This window comes from Mauremys mutica, chromosome 17 (assembly GCF_020497125.1).
Source record: "Mauremys mutica isolate MM-2020 ecotype Southern chromosome 17, ASM2049712v1, whole genome shotgun sequence".
NCBI classification, from domain to species: Eukaryota; Metazoa; Chordata; order Testudines; family Geoemydidae; genus Mauremys; species Mauremys mutica.
The window spans coordinates 24307955-24324330 of NC_059088.1; the positions used below are offsets into that span (position 1 = coordinate 24307955).

Genomic DNA, 16376 nt, shown 5'->3' on the forward strand with positions numbered 1-16376 from the left:
ATCTATGCATGATAAAACTGGATGCTGAGGTTAAATTAAATACCTGGCTCTGACCTCAGCATCTTTCATAGGAAGAGCTTCCGGTATTTCAGCAAGGACATAAAGGTATTTGTAAAAGGGTGGACTCACCCCTGGCACGCGCACCTCCCAGCTGGGGGTGGTGTAGATGGCTCTCGTCCAGCACCTCCTGCTGGCAGTCGCTTCACTCCGGCATCGGTCTGCCACTTCTCATGGCTCAGCCTTCTGGCCAGGTAGTCCCACCCCTTCCAGGGTAACAGCAGGGGCAACAAACAAGTCCAAATAATTCCAAGACCTCGACAGGTCTTCAGGCCCCGATCCTGGCCCCAGGAGTCCTTACACCCTTCTCCGCAGGCTCTGAATTGTCCTTATCCCTTTCCCTCAGGGAGGCTTTGGACTTCTCCTGTGGCTGTAAGGGATTCTGGCCTGCCCCACCACACTGGGTCAAGCCCACAGACCTTTTAACCAGCCACCAAGATCTGCTCCATCCAACTTCTTGTTGCTGCCTCTGCAGGACTCCTTCCTACCGTGGCATTTCTCCCCAGCCCCTTTGCAGGCTCTTGTGGTGAGCAAAGCCACCCAGAGCTTCTACCTAGACAGCCAGGTCCTGCCCTTGCCTGTGTCCCCAGTGACCCTCGCATCAGGGATCCAGTGAGCCAGCCCCCTGCTGCAGTCCATATGCCAGGCCCCTCTGCCTTTGAGTCCTCCCACGCTGAGCGTGCCCAGGCATAGGTGCTGGAACAAGAGATTGTGCAGCACCCCTGGGATTGTGCAGCACCCCTGGGATTGAAGTGGTTTCCATTATGTACAGGGATAACAGTTTGGTTCAATGGCTCTCAGCACCCCCACTATACAAATGGTTCCAGGGCCCCTGCATCCAGGAACCCTGCTCTTGGATTCAGCTTCTTCCCCTCTATCTTGGGGCCCCACCTGAGCCTTCTACCCAGCAGGATTCCCCAGCTTTGGCCAGTTCCATCCTCCTCCTCCAGCAGGTCATGCCTGTCTCTCTGCCATCTACTAGAAAACAGCTGCCGAGTTCTTCCCACTCTCCCTGCTAACCTTGTCTGCTCCAGCCCTCTTCACTTCACACTAACAACTCAGCTCCTCTCCCAGCTGGGACTCATCTTTAATCAGGCCTGGCCCAGCCTCCCAGTGCTTTAATTAAGCTCTCATTAATCCCGTTAGTGCCAGTGTGAAGTAGATACCCCATCACAGTCATCATTTCCATTTTACAGAGGGGGGAGTCAAGGCAGAGAGAGGTGAAGTGACATGGCCAAGGTCACGCCAGCAGGCTAAGTAGCGGAACTGGAGAGGGAACCCCGATTTCTTGCATTCCCAGTCCTCTAGGCCACATTGCATTTAAAAATACTACAGTCATCTGGAACCTGGTTTACACTATTTCTTAAAGCCATGCCCTTCTCCTTCTTAGAACCCCAGCATACTCAACACAGAGTTTGAGAGCCTCGCGCACCTTAAAAAATAAATCCTATCAACAGGGCTCAGCCTGCTAGAAATGTGCTCGCACCATCTGGGTTTAAATGTGGCCGCAGCTAACATGGTCTTGAACCCTTCGTGGATGGGTCCAAAATCACTTCTGAGACACCGGTCAAGAGAGGCAAAGGAGTGAAGAATCATTTCTGGGGCTCAGTGCTGTCATGCTGTTCCTGGAGAGGCCGCTAGATGTCTGTGCACACTCAGAAATAAGGGCCAGCTATCAATAGCACAAAAGGAATCTGGGCTGATACCCAATCTTGCTCCTAAGACTACTGTACCCTTTTCAGGAGGCTGATTTGTCTGGCATACCTGAAGTTTCACCTCACTTAAAAACTACTTGCTTATAAAAATCAGACATAAAAATACAAAAGTGTCTCAGTGCACTAGTACTGACAAATTGCTGACATTCTCATTTTTACCATATACTTATCAAATAAATCGATTGGAATATAAATCTTGTACTTATATTTCAGTGTATAGTGTATAGAGCAGTAGAAACAAGTCTGTATGAACTTGCAGTTTGTACTGAGTTTGCGAGTGCTTTTCACGTAGCCTGTTGTAAAACTAGGCAAATATCTAGATGAGTTGATGTACCCCCTGGAAGACCTCTGTGTACCCCAGGGGTACATGTACCCCTGGTTGAGAACCACTGGCCTAAGATATGTATTTCCCTACCAAGAGCATCATGAAATCCCTACACAAAAATCTATACATTTTTCATTCTCATGCCTTAGCCTCAAAGTAAATAAAAAAATATTTGGAAATATACCTGTCTCATAGAACTGGAAGGGACCCTGAAGGGTCATCAAGCCTAGCCCCCCTGCCTTTGCTAGCAGGACCAAGTACTGATTTTGCCCCAGATCCCTAAGTGCCCCCTCAAGGGCTGAATTCACAACTTTGAAGTTAGCAGGCCAATGCTCAAACCACTGAGCTATCCCTCCCCCCTCAAAGTAGGAGTACAAAGCATCCCTGACCTGTGTCCATCACCAGTTGTGGCACGTAGTACAGGCAGCGCCATGGAGAAATACTCCTCTTTGTTGATTAACTCCATGACTGGGGGGTGGCAAAGAATAGAACATGAGCAATGGCCCCCAATACAATTCAGAGACCCCAATGATGTGCATCCATCAATAGCTCCTCTAGTGAGACTCTGTGCTGTGTGGCTGCTGGGCACTAAACTAGAGCTGAGAAGCTGTGGGTTCAAGTCCCAGCTCTGACAGGGACTTGCTGTGTGAGGTGGATTAAGTTGCTGCTCCTTCCTGTGCCTCAGTTTCCTCTTCTGTAAAATGGGGATAATGCTGCTCATCTATCTTTGTAAAGCACATTGAGATTTATAGATAGGAAGTGCTACCATATAGGACCATTCTACCTAGCTTGATGCTTTGTAATATTTTTGCAGTGGAGTGGGTTGGATAGGGTTTCTTTTTGGTTGCTGGTTTTCTTGGGGGGAACGGGAAAGGGAGCTGTTATTGGGTTTTTATGGCAACACAGCTCTGTGTTTATATTAGCAAAGGCAGGTTGAATAAGTGCACTGTGCACTTGGAGAAGAAGGTGAGGAGTTTTGTGATGGTCTTTAGTTAACTCCACAGTCTAGGACCAGCCCCTGAGGAAGCTCTGTCTCCTGCAACGCTGAGTTTCACCCTGATGACAGAAAGTTCCACTGGGCCTGAGAAGTGGAGTTGTCAACCACAGTCCCCATCCGGGATCGTTCAGGCTCCTTTAAATATGCTGGGCTCACTGAGCACCCCCCAAGATAAGGACTGCGCCCTTGAATTGGACTCGCTAGTCTACAGGAAGCCGATGAGAAAGGGGGAGGGGTTTGATGTGCTCATGGTAACCTGGGCTGCTGAGGAGAAGTGGAGTAAACTCTTCCCTGCTGCCTCCAGCAACATGGGGTCCCGTTCCTGTTTGGGGATTTACAAATGGCAGACCCAGCCCTGAGGGAAGGAAATCGCTCTTGCCAATCAGTAAATCTTTTGCTATATAAGAGCTTCTTCTTTTATTATTCAGTAACAGTAGCAGTAGTAATAGTACACAGCCCAACTGTTGCCAAAGGCAGAGCTGGTCCCTTGGGTTGGTTTCACAAAGTAATTGGGCAATGAGGTTAAAAGAAAAACCCAATAACATTGCAAGGCACAACTGCTAGCTGAGTAGGTGGATGGCACCAAACTAGGCAGGCACCAAACTTCCAGGCTGGAAGCATGTGGTGTCATACTGCATGTGTCCAGAAGAAGTCAGTCTCTACTAGCCAAACAAATGAAATCCAGCCCTCTCTCCCCACAAGGCATTCCGTGGGTATGGAGCTCGTTCTCACTGCTGGTTATGGGTACTGGTGATGTGACCTTTCACAAACTCTAAAATTACATCTATTTTTGTGTATACATGGTTGGATTAGATCCCAGTCACAGACCACTTGGGTGTAACCAGCTCTGGCTCCTACTCAACTCATTATAAAAGCCCTATCTGGGAAGGATATGGAGAAGAACATAAGAATGGCTCTACTCGGTCAGACCAAGGGTCCATCTAGCCCAGTATCCTGTCTTCCGACAGTGGCCAGTGCCAGGTACCCCAGAGGGAATGAACAGAACCGGTGATCATCAAGTGATCCATCCCCTGTTGCTCATTCCCAGCTTCTGGCAAACAGACGCTAGGGACACCATCCCTGCCCAGCCTGGCTAATAGCCATTGATGGACCTATCCTCCATGAATTTATCGAGTTCTTTTTTGAACCCTGTTATGGTCTTGGCCAATTAACTCAACAATCCATCAGCTAGAAAAGCTTTGCGAATTGCATTCATGCCAAGAGCTTGCAATCTGGGACCTCCAAACTGGATCAACGTAAGCGCTTACCCTGTGCTGCTGGGACAATCAGGGAGAGATAGGTTCCACTATGTGGCAGAGAAGTTGAAATCTATGCACCAGATTGATAAGCACCATGGGAATCTTTCAGAAGACACCTGTGATGAGGTCACCTAACCTCTGCTAGGAACTGAACTGGGACCCACCAAACTCACGTCACATAGATCCCTGAAGATCTATCAGATGGCAACCATTTCCAGTCACTACCAACCTGGGCTGGATTTGAAATAGGGACCTACATGGTGTAAGGTCCCATGGCTCGTTACCAGTTTCCCTGACCCCTAAAATCTTCATCCATTTTTTTAATTTAGAAACATTTCACTTCCTTTCTGAAGGTAAAATTAAACACCCCATTATCTGCTCAGTTTTGAACATAGGCAGCCAGTCCTCCTTTACCCCATTGTTGCAGTAGGGTGTTTCCACTGGCCACTGATCCTTATAGGATTTGGGTGATGAACACAGAGAACCCAGATCAGATATGAGCAGAAAGGAGCAAAGCAGGGGATAGGTGTGGCCATTCAGGAGGACTTTCAAACCACAGCCCCCTGCTTAGGCTCTGAAAAGACAGTTCTTTCTTCCAGGCCTCTGTTAATCAGCTCCCACCCCCACCAGCGGAAACAGCTTTTGCAATAACAGTGCTGGAGTGGGCAACGGAACAGTCAAGCCTTTGCATGACAGTCAAGTCCCTTTTGGTAGGGCCCTTGTGAATGGTTTGAAATTGTGTCTCTGTACTTTCTGGAGGAAACCATATATGGCTAAAGTACATCTTGTGTAAACAACTATTTGGAGTTTTACGCATGGCAACAGCAGCCCACAACCAGCCCCCTTCAGAGACTAGAGTTATATCATTCGTTGTGGGGTGGATGAGCAAGCAACAAAGGACACGCTAGAATGATTGACTCCTGCCATGTGACAGAGAGAACTTTTTGTTACCCTGATCCATGTCAAGTAACTTTAGGCCAGGAAATAAAGATGCTTAGCAACACTCTCCAGTGCATCAGATCTTTGGTACAGGGGAAATTCAGATCACCAAGGGCAAAAGGGATCAAGACTAGAAGAGGGTTTGTAAATTTGGTTTAAACACAGTTTGTTGTCATCATCCCCCCCTGTGTTTGAGCTGAGTTAGCCTGAACCATGTTTGAAACCAGTTCAGGTAGCAAAGCAAAGAGCAGACAAGGCTTTAATGAACCACCTTCGAGAGCTGCAGGGAGACGGAGACAACAGTTCAGTGGTGCTCACCTCTGGCATCTTCTCTTTGAAAGTGATGTGACAAACTAAAGATTTTGTTTTATGAGCAAAAATTCCCTACTTAAAAACCAAAAACGAGTCTTTCCAAATCCCCCTTGTCGTCTAATCTGGCATGTTGCCCCAGAAGTTTTACTATGCCCCCCATGTGGAAGCATTCATAATCTAGTCCCCTCCTGAGGACATCACAGTCCCCCTGCAGGATGGAAGTGAGGCATTTTCAGGAAGTCAGGGAGGCAAAGGCCAAAAGCAGCCTGCCAGGGAGAGATGGCTGGAGAGGATTCAATTTTTGTAATGCGCCTTGGATCACAGCTCTGGCAGGCTGCCTGGCCCAGGGATAAATGTTCTGAGACATCCGTGGAATGTGTGTTATCACCGGCTGAGAGAAAACAACAACGGGCTGCAGCTTGGAACAGGCCAGGGCAGTACAGCCAGAGGGAATATAATCCTTCAGGAGATACATGCACTGAAGGGAACCAAAGAGGCAGGATTTAACGCTCCTCCTAAAGGAATGCAAGATGTTCTGTTAAGGAACTGCATTCAGAACAAAACCGACCGTCCAGCTAATCCAGTATCCCATCTTCTGCCACACTGGAACAGACAAGTGGGCCATCTAATCTGGTATTCCACTTCCTGCCAAATTAGACTAAATCAATGTCTCACTTTAGCCCAGTGTCCCTCCACCTACCACATTGGAATAGACTAGTGGTATCAGAGGGATAGTTGTGTTAGTCTGTATCCACAAAAACAAGTGGTGTATCTAAACTAGTACCACGTATCGAACACTAGCTGTTAGCAGCTGTTCCAGAAAAAGATGCAGCTCCTTCATTTCACTCCTAGGCGGCCAGTGCTCCTTTTCCCCATTGCTTTCTCATAGCAAGGAAATTCCTTCTTCGAGCCAGCAGATAATCAGTTTATATCCTACCTTGTGAGGAACAATTGACTTGGGGGTGGGATACACAAGCCAAATTCTAATCTGAGAATGTACGTGAGCTTAGTTACTACAAACACACATACTATTCCCAGTCCCCATTTCGGGGCGAAGGACAGCGAAGGGAAGTGACTATACTGGGGACACATCCCTTTCCCCAGTTGGCGGGGCAGAGGTTTTAGAAGCAAGAGGAAGAGAGTCTCTGATTTCCCTATTCCCCTGTCCTTTATAAAATCTTGTTTTAGCTGGTTAACGACATTGTTTACAGCAGGGGTGGCCAACCTGTGGCTCCAGAGTCACATGCAGCTCTTCAGAAGTTAATCTGCGGCTCCTTGAATAGGTGCTGACTCCTGGTCTGGAGCTACAGGCACCAACTTTCCAATGTGCCAGTGGTGCTCACTGCTCAACCCTGGGCTCTGCCCCAGGTCCTGACCCCACTTCACCCCTTCCCCCAAGGCTCTTGCCCCTTCCCCAGAGCCGGTGGGGCTGAGGGAGGCACTGGAGGCGGGAGGGGGGAGCTGATGGAGGGCGCTGACATATTACTAAGGCTCTTTGGCAATGTACGTTGGTAAATTCTGGCTCCTTCTCAGTCTCAGGTTGGCCACCCCTGGTTTGCAGCTTTGCTTGCATGAAAATTGTATTGATCTAAAGCAGCGTTTCTCAACCCTTTTGATACCAGGGACCGGCTTGCTGCCTTCCTAAATTATGTCATGGAGATCTCAGGGACCAGCGCCAGTCCACGGACTGGTCGTTGAGAAACACTGATCTAGAGAAACAGCTTTTAAACTATGCCAAAATGGACCACAGTTGGTCAGGGATGGGATGAATGCCTGACAACATGACGACTGAAAGAAAACTTGAGGGCTGCTGTGTAGAAATATACCCAGAACAGTCAGTGAGTGGCTTTGTACCAAGATCCCCCCACTCCCCAAACACTCAGGAGGGTGAGGTGTGTGAAGCTGCCCCTGTGTGGTCAATAAGAGGGAAATGAGGAGTGGGGATGCTGCTTATTTGATGTCTAATATCCCAGAAGTCAGAGTCTTCAGGGAGTCAGCACTTGATCCGACAATAAACCTGTTTTCCAACCATCAACTCTGCAAAGGACGAGGTGCTATGATCATGCAACTCTGCTATGATCCCAACGCACGGCTTGTCGCCCAGAATAAAAGCTGTGACATTGAGCCCCTGAAAAATCAGCTTTGTTTCCTATTTTTTCACCCAGTCACCCTGTTTCCTGTATTACAAGCAGTCAGCCCCATTGCATGTGATGTCCTTTAATACAGTCAGAGGAGGGGGTGGAATTTGTGCAACTCTTAAACATTCTCAGTGTGGCTAAATGAGGATTTTTTTGTTTTCCTGAGGGGAAATCTGTGTGTAGCGATGGGGATGAGGTTGGGGCTGCGGGGCAAGTACATTTTGGAACTTGGGAGGGCTCTTTGGGAAATGGGGGGATTTGGTAAAGGAGCAGCCCCCAAGTATAATCAATAGAAGGGTTAGGAGAGGCTGAGATCTCCCCACCCTCAATTATGATCTGTGACATGGGTTTGCGGGGGACTATCAAGCTGTATAGTCAGTATGTGAGAGGAGGTGTAGGGGGGCTGTTGAATTGCCCCCGACAGTGTGTGGGGAGCTGCTGGGGTGGGGGCTGTGGAACTGCCCCCCATGATCAGTGTAGGGGAGGCGTTGGGGGTTGCCATGATCAATGTTGGGAGTGGTGTCAGGGGGCTGTATAAGTGCCCCCCCATGGTCAGTGTTGGGGGAGGTGCTGGGGGACTGTGGAACTGAACCTCTATAGTCAGTGTGAGGGGAGGTGTAGAGATGGAATTGCCCCCCCTCGTGATCAGTGTTGGGGGTGGGGGAGGCTGTAGAAGTACCCCCCACATAGCCAGTATGGGGGGATTTGTCAGGGGGCTGTGGAATTAACACCCCCATGGTCAGTATGTGGAGGGGGCAGTACTGGGGGGGCTGTGAAACTGCCCCCATAGTCAGTGAGGGGGAGTTGTCAGGGGGCTGTAGAACTGCCCCCTATGGTCAGTGTGGGGTGAGGTGGGGGGGCTGTGTAATTGACCCCCCCCATGATCAGTGTGGGGTGAGTAGAGGGGGCTGTGGAAATAACCCCCCGCCAGTGTGGGGTGAGTAGAGGGGGCTATGGAATTAACCCCCCCATGGTCAGTGTGGGGTGAGTGGGGGGCTGTGTAATTGACCCCCCCATTGTCAGTGTGGGGTGGTGTAATTGACCCCCCCGGGTCAGTGGGAGGAGGGGCTGCGGAACTGCACCCACGGTGGGGGGGGCAGTGCTGGGGGGGCTGGGAGCTGCCCCCGTACAGTTTATCCGGGGGGAGCCTCCCTGCCCCCCCGCCCCGAGGAACGGCCGGGGGGGAGCTGACATCTGCCTGTGAGTGAAACAACAACCCGACCACAAAAACCCCCTCACATCCCCGCCCCGCTCCTCGGGAACATTATATCCCGCCCTCTGCCCCTGATTGGCTCGCGGCGCCTCCCTGCTTGCCTCTCCTTGGCCCGCTCCCCCGTCGCTCTCTCCTCCACTCCTGCCTCTCGCAACTCCAGCCGGCACAGCTTACACACGGTGTCCACGCTCCGCGGTCGGCCCGGCGATTGGCTGGCGGGGATGTAAACAAGACCGCGGCGGCCAATGGGAGCGCTGATCACGCGCCAAACACGCTTGTCCACGCGCCTTCAGCATGGAGAGCTGAGATCAACACGGGAGGGGAGGGGAGAGGGGGTATAAAGGCAGCATCCGGCTTTTCCTGGGCTCACAGCTTTGCAGGCTGGAGCAGAGTGGGGTTCTCTGGTGCTGCTGAACTAAAGGAAGCTGTTGCCTACCAGGAGGATCCCGTCCTGCTATTGTTCCCCCTCCCAGGATTCCATCATTTAAAAAAGGGGCTGAACTTAAAGAAAATTGCCATAAATAGTCATTTTGTAACCCAAAAAGGGGTGAATTGATTTGCAAAAACTCTCTGAAGTTTTGCAACTAGAGCTTTTTTTTAAAAAGTCATAGTTGCTTAAAACCTCTAGATCGTGACTCAAAACCACTCCGGTTCCAAAAAAAAATTTCTTTTTGGGGGGAGGAGAGAGAAATCTTTGCAACCAGTCGCCATGGTGGTGTTCAAGAAGATCAAGACCTTCGAGATCGTCTTCAGCGAGCCTGACAAAGTCTTCTGCAGTGGAGAGAAGGTAGCCGGCCGTGTGCTGGTGGAAGTGACCGAAGTCACCCGGGTCAGCTCCGTTAAAGTGCTGGCTTGTGGGGAGGCCAAGGTGGTCTGGATCAAGGGACCCCAACAATGCAAGCAGGAGATGGAGTACCTGCGCTATGAAGATGTCCTCACCCTGGATGACCATCCCACTGGTGAGAACCTTGGTTCAAGAGTCGTTTTGTTGTGTGTGGGGTTCCCACTAAGTCTTTGTTCTTAAAACTAAAGGCCTGGGATGCATTAACTTAACTGAGGATTGGTGGCTTTTTAAAGGTTTCTTGATACAATTATAGAGAGACAGATTTTGGGTGTAAAGATGCAGACTTAAATATTTGCATCTTCCTGGCTTTTGCTAGAGTATAGGAAGCGCTAATCATTCATTTGAGCCCTGGCAGACCTAAGCTGGCTAAGAACAACATTTAGCCTTGCAGGGGAAACTCATTGCAGTTTGAGAATTTAGTGTTATTTCCAACTTAGTAATAAAACTCTAGCCACTAATACTCACGACATTGCCAAGGAAGAAAAGCGGGTATAATTATAAGCCTTGTGGCTACTTTAGCCAGCAGAGAACAGTTGCAGATTTTAATATGCCTGTAGGACTGTGGGAGCAGCTCAGAATGACAGATGAGTCTTTTTAACCTTCGATTCAATTGCAATGGCTGGCTTCCCTTGATTCCTAGGAAGAGATGTGGGTACAGTCTATACTGATAAGCAAGTACAGTATGCAGAACAGGTGTCACCGTAGGGAACTGCAAGTTTAGCTTGTTGGCACGGGTATGGATTTCCGGGATCTCTGTAACAGGACGTTCCCCATCAATCCTGCAGGCAAGTTGTAAGTGGGCAGAGTTGTCAAACTTGGCAGAGCTTCTTAACAGAGGGTGAGAAAACTAAGATGAAAGAGCGGTGGGGACGAGAAATGCCTTGAATGGCTCCCCCCCTCCAACCGGGAGACTCTCCTAGCAGATAGATCATGGGAGGGTGGGGAAGGAGAATTCAAAGGGAAGTGCTGTGTTGAAGCAGAAGTCAGGTGCTGGCCTGTCTTAAAACGAGACTGTTACAATAACATCAAGCCTAGATCTGCAATATTACTCCCCTTCCAAAAGGGCATCAGCAGAGTGTCCGCTTGTTTCTGTCTAGGGGGTATCAATGCAACAGCTCCGTTGACTGTTACAACTGTGAAACAGGACAAGCCTAATGAAGCTTAAAATCTCAGTCCGGCAGTGTGTTTTAATGCATTCCTTTTTCTTTAATCTTTCTAGATGAGGATGGTTCTGTGATCTTGAGACCTGGCAACAAATACGAATACAAATTCGGATTTGAGCTTCCCCAGGGGTAGGTACTGGCCAAATGTGGCTACTAAGAATCCTACTCTTGTTAAAAGTCCTTCCTTTGGAGTTATCCTGTGCGTCTCTAACGGGCTCTTCTGCCCTCTTGTATTGCAGGCCTCTGGGGACCTCGTTCAAAGGGAAGTACGGCTGTGTGGATTACTGGGTTAAGGCTTTCTTGGATCGCCCATCCTGTCACACTCAGGAGATAAAGCAGCATTTTGAGGTCATGGATCCTGTTGATGTCAACACTCCAGACTTAATGGTAATTATCAGGTCTCTGTGTCTGTGCATGTGGGTGTTAGTGGCTGGAACTATGGGATGACTCAGATCCTTTAGGAAAGGACATTCTCACTGGCCTGAGGAATCTCTTTAACTGGCTTTGCTGCCAAGTACAGATTAAATACTTATCTCTGGGGCTGTAGTCCGTCCAATTAGGGCTGGTTAGTACTCTGCTTCATGAGACAGCCTGTCTGGAGGGCAACCATCTGGGCATCAGAGTCTCGCCTACTATCCATAATGCAGGATGTTAGGGCCTAATTGGAGTTATAAATTAAACTGCAGCAGGTTTGAAACACAGATGACAGGGGAAAGGTCAGGCAGGGGGCAGACACAGAACTTCCAAGAATGGGGAGCTGAGGAGGTGAAGACAGCATTTGGCAGTGCGGGGGGGACATGGACTGATGTTGTTGTGGCCTGTGGCCACTTCGTCTGTGTAACACAATCTCCCTGTGAATCTCTTCCAGTCGCCAGTCGCTGCCAAGAAAGACAAGAAGGTGTCCTGCATGTTCATTCCTGATGGGCATGTGTCTGTCAGTGCCAGGATTGACCGAAAAGGATTCTGTGAAGGTGAGATCTGGTTTCTTTCCTTGGAGAGTTGGATGGTGAGGGAAGAAGGGGGGTGAAGGGCTAAGCAGAGTGCATGAAGGTAGCAGTGCTCCTGAGGGATGAGACCACTGGCAAGGATTTGAAGTCTGAAAATGCAAGAGGGGAAAGGAACTGGGTGTGGCCCGAAGGGTCTAAGTAGGAGTATATAATAATGCAGTGTGAGTGTAGATGAAGCTTCTGTAGTTTAACTAGTGAAAACTAGCTCTCAACACATTGTAGGGCACAGCACTGGTCTGCTAAGAGACCTTAGGTCTTCTCCATAACTAAGCTTCCATATCTCTTTTTCCAGGTGATGATATCTGCATAAATGCGGACTTTGAGAACATCTGCTCCCGGATCGTGGTACCCAAAGCAGCCATTGTTTCCAAGCATACCTACTTGGCAAACGGGCAGACCAAGGTTTTGACCCAGAAACTTTCCTGCGTCCGAGGCAACCCCATCATCTCGGGCATGTCTGAGAGCTGGCGGGGTAAAACTCTCCGGGTCAAGAAGATCAAACCATCCATCCTGGGCTGCAATATCCTGCGGGTGGAGTACTTCTTGCAGGTAAGGATCTCGCTATCACAGCAACCCTTTATTCCTAGCTGCTGTTTGGATTCCAGCTCCATCCTGCTTTAAGAGGATGCCCACTTCTGCAGTGAACATGAGGGATGCCATTATAAGGGAATTGGACACGTACGGTTGTCCTTACATCATTAGTTAGTCTCGCTGTAAATGGGAACGTAGGCATATGATTCACTAGCTCATGTCACTTTGACCAATGAAGGATGGATTACACTTAATCAATACCATAGATCTTTCCCCACATCACTGCAGTTTCACTAGGAATTCTAATGTGACACAGACTCTTAATTTCGTATCAGGGTAATGATGTAGTAACCAACTCTATCCTGGTCTTGTTCATACAGATCTACGCCAGCGTCCCTGGCTCCAAGAAGATCCTTCTGGAGCTGCCTCTCGTCATCGGTAGCAGATCTGGGTTTGCCAGCCGCAGCTCCAGCATGGCTAGCCAGGCTAGCTCTGAAATGAGCTGGGTGGACCTCAATCTCCCTGATGCTCCAGAAGGTGAGCTGAGTGCTAGGCTGTTTTATGGGGATACTTGCTTTAGTCTTTAGCAAAGAGGGCAGTGTGGGTGTCTCCCAGCGCTCTAAAAAAAACCACTTCCATGAGAGACGTGGGCTCGGGGGTGTTTTTTCCCACCCCCAGTGAGGGGGAAGCGGAGAGGGGGGAGTGGATTGCTTCATCATAATGGCCTGGGATCTAGGAATAAAACTGGGATCACATCACCAAGCACTCTCCTACACAAATACCCTGTAGGGCTCACAAGCTTCTCTTCTTACAGCACCTCCATGCTACCTGGACATCGTATCTGAAGATCACCGTCTGGAGAGCCCCACCACTCCCCTTCTGGATGATCTCGACAGTTCCTTCGACAGCCCTATCTTCATGTATGCCCCAGAGTTCAAGTTCATGCCTCCTCCCACTTACACAGAGGTGAGATTTGGTGAATACTTGAGTGGCTGGTTTCAGCCACAAAGGAAATAAAGCTGGAAAAGAGAAGCCTAGGATTTAGCTGGGGTGGGAGGCTCATACCAGTATCAAGAATGGTAAGAATGGTGTCCCTAGCCTCTGTACGTCAGAGGATGGAGATGGATGGCAGGAGAGAGATCACTTGATCATTGCCTGTTAGGTTCACTCCCTCAGGGGCACCTGGCATTGGCCACTGTCGGTAGACAGATACTGGGCTAGATGGACCTTTGGTCTGACCCGGTACGGCCTTTATGTTCTTATGTTAATGCTCAGACATGGCTAGACTCCTACTCTGTATTGTCAGGAAGACAGAAACTGACAGACTAGAAGAGACTAATGGTCCTTAAGATACTGATGCGAATCTGCCCAGGGATGCATTAAAACCGCACTACATCTGCTTGTGCAAAGTGGCCCAATGGGGATGATGGTGCATCTTACTTAAGCTGTAACTCAAAGCTACTCAGCTGATTTCTCAAGTCAATTTCCTAAACACCTGACTATAGTTCACTAGTCAGGGGAGACTGTATATCTTGGCTGAGGTTACCAAGTTAGTATTTTTCAGCAAGTGTCTAAAGACCTCCTTACTTTTCTTCCCCAGGTGGATCCCTGCAATGCTAACAACAATGTGCAGTGAGTGCCAAGAAGCAGCTGTTCCTCTGTTTCTTCTACTTTCCTGGACTCACTTTATATCTGCAGTGATTGTACCTAGCCAAAGTTCAGAACGGGGTTTCAAAGCCCTGATGCGGGAAGAAAATGGTCCCAAGGAAGCGTGTGGTAGGGCAGCTTCTGCCAGGCTGAAAAATGCCAGCCAGCATGGAAGAAGGCAGATGCAAAGGTCTTTCTTCCAAGATGTGCTGTGTGCACAGACTTGATGTGATGAGCGAAATGCCATGTTGGTCAGAGGCTATCGGGCCTGGCCTGCATTCCAGAACCCTTAAGAATCTCCCTGGAAAATAAATAGTTGCTTGTGTGGAAACTGTAATGGGAGTGCATGGGGTGGAAGAGGTGTGTGCTCTGTGGAGAGCACTTAAGAGTTAATTTGTTAGGGAGAGGCACGAAGCCAGCAGATTCTGACTTAAAAAAAGGCTTCTATGCCAGAAAAACTACCATCACCGTGCCTTGAATCTGTTACTATGCTGTACTGATGATCAGTCGTGTTTGAACACATGATCTATTTCTCAGTGTTTTTGTTTTTTAATGTCTGAAGATTTCAATGAAACCTGCTATTTTAGGATTGTAAACTTGTTGCTCTGTAAGGATTGTTACTTGTGCTTGAGCTAGCACTGTAAATCTCAAAGCTTTTTACAATCCTCCTGTTGAGGATTTTGGGTGCTGGTGGAAACACTTCTGTGCCTTGGCAATAGGCAGAAGTGAAGAGATCAAATAGCAATCGTTGAGGGGAAGAACTTAAGGTTTTAATATGCAAAGAATATTTATGCATGTGTTTTTTTTTGTTCTAACAAGCAAATGAAACGTTATCCAGTCCAAATGTCTCCAAAGCCAAGATTTTATACAGTCAGTTCAGAGCAGTGTCCTATGACTTGTTTTTATTGCTTTGGTAGCATTTATTGTTCGACTTTTGAGTTTTCTGAATCTGCCAAACAAGTGTAAGCTAAACTCCATGAGCCTGTTGAGAAGAATCACTATCTCCGTCCTCTTTTGTTTTGAATTTTTATCGTCCTTTGTGCAGATAAACCAATGCACCCCCCAAAAAACCCCCAACCATCACTACTACTTGGTTCAATTGGCCTCAGCAGGTGCACAGAGGAGTCTGGCTGGGATTGTGCTTCAAGGACCAGCCAAGAAATAAACTTCTCTGTGCCCAGGCAAACCCTGAGAATTTTCTCATGCTTTCCCCTGCCTGCGGGTCCCAAACCCACTCTCTGGCACCAATTGAAGAAGCTTCGATCAAACTATCTTGTGCAATGTCCAGAGACCAGGGGAAAAGGCGCATGGCCTAAAGCGACGCTGTCCCAACTTAGTCAAGTTAAACCCAAAAAAATGACTGGAAGGTTTTCTGGTTGCGGGGGGTGGGGGCAAGGCGAGAGAAGAACTAGTATCTTAACTCTCCCCCTCCGACTGGGTCTGTCTTCTCCTTACACAGAAAAAAGCACTTTTTCCCCCCCACTCTTGTGTATTCATTAACCCAGCACTGCATGTCCTAAGTGTTTGTTCATCTGTATTTGGCAGAGCCAACCTTGCTGAGCCTTAGCAGCTGCCTCTGCCTGTCATGACACGAATCGGGTGTACTGAATTTTTCTACTGTGGTTTTTTTGTATTTGTTTTTGCAAAGTTTTTTATATTTGTACAATTTAAGATGTTATATCCACCCCCGGGGGGTGACATTTTTAATAAAGACAATTGAAATAACCAAAGCCTCCATCGTTCTTGGGGGGGAAACTTCTCTACTGGGGGTGGGGTGGGGCAAGGGGGCGGGAGCTCGTATGGTAAAACTGATGTGAAGCTTCAGAACTGGTGCGATTAGGATGTTGGGCCAAGTTACCAACTTACCAATTCCACTGCTGGGGCGAGGGGGATAAATTGCTGGGGCAGGAGAACCAGCAGCTGCTTGGGTTTAAATAGTCTGCAACAAAAAGGCCAAAACTTTCAAACGTAGGTGCCTGTGAGACAGTCCCTGCCTTTTATCCGTGACTTTTAGTTTTTAATGGCCAAAGCACCTCCAATTTCCAGTGACATCAATGGGAGCCTGCGTCCAGTTCTATTGTAAATAGCACTGTTATAAGCGCTGAACCATTTGACCCAGTGGAAAGGGTGCTGGGTTGTCCTGGGGTTAAAGTGACCGGCCTTTTTATTCCCAGCTGTCAGCTAGCCAGCTGTGTGACTTAGGGCAAAGTCACTGATTCTATACTTCCT

General features: G+C 48.6%; 1 protein-coding gene across 2 annotated transcripts; it reads left to right on the plus strand.

Moving 5' to 3' along the window:
• The first annotated feature begins 9327 nt into the window (after positions 1-9327).
• LOC123351677 (thioredoxin interacting protein) lies at positions 9328-15869 on the plus strand. 2 transcript variants are annotated; one of them, XM_044991208.1, is made up of 8 exons: positions 9328-9914; positions 11019-11091; positions 11202-11349; positions 11831-11933; positions 12262-12518; positions 12881-13037; positions 13315-13466; positions 14101-15869. In XM_044991208.1, the coding sequence occupies exons 1-8, from the start codon at positions 9665-9667 to the stop codon at positions 14134-14136; spliced, it is 1176 nt and encodes a 391-aa protein (XP_044847143.1). In that variant the 5' UTR covers positions 9328-9664; the 3' UTR covers positions 14137-15869. The 2 variants fall into 2 exon arrangements, with proteins under 2 accessions (XP_044847143.1, XP_044847142.1); XM_044991207.1 differs by lacking the exon at positions 14101-15869 and having other exon boundaries at positions 13315-13532.
• The last annotated feature ends 507 nt before the right edge of the window (positions 15870-16376 follow it).

Bases quoted from the DNA above. Each gene is read 5' to 3' on its own strand.
- LOC123351677 (XM_044991207.1), top strand. From the start codon at position 9,665: ATGGTGGTGTTCAAGAAGATCAAGACCTTCGAGATCGTCTTCAGCGAG. The intron at 11,092-11,201 runs GTAGGTACTGGC...CTTGTATTGCAG, and splicing joins GGATTTGAGCTTCCCCAGGG to GCCTCTGGGGACCTCGTTCA. The intron at 11,934-12,261 runs GTGAGATCTGGT...CTCTTTTTCCAG, and splicing joins CCGAAAAGGATTCTGTGAAG to GTGATGATATCTGCATAAAT.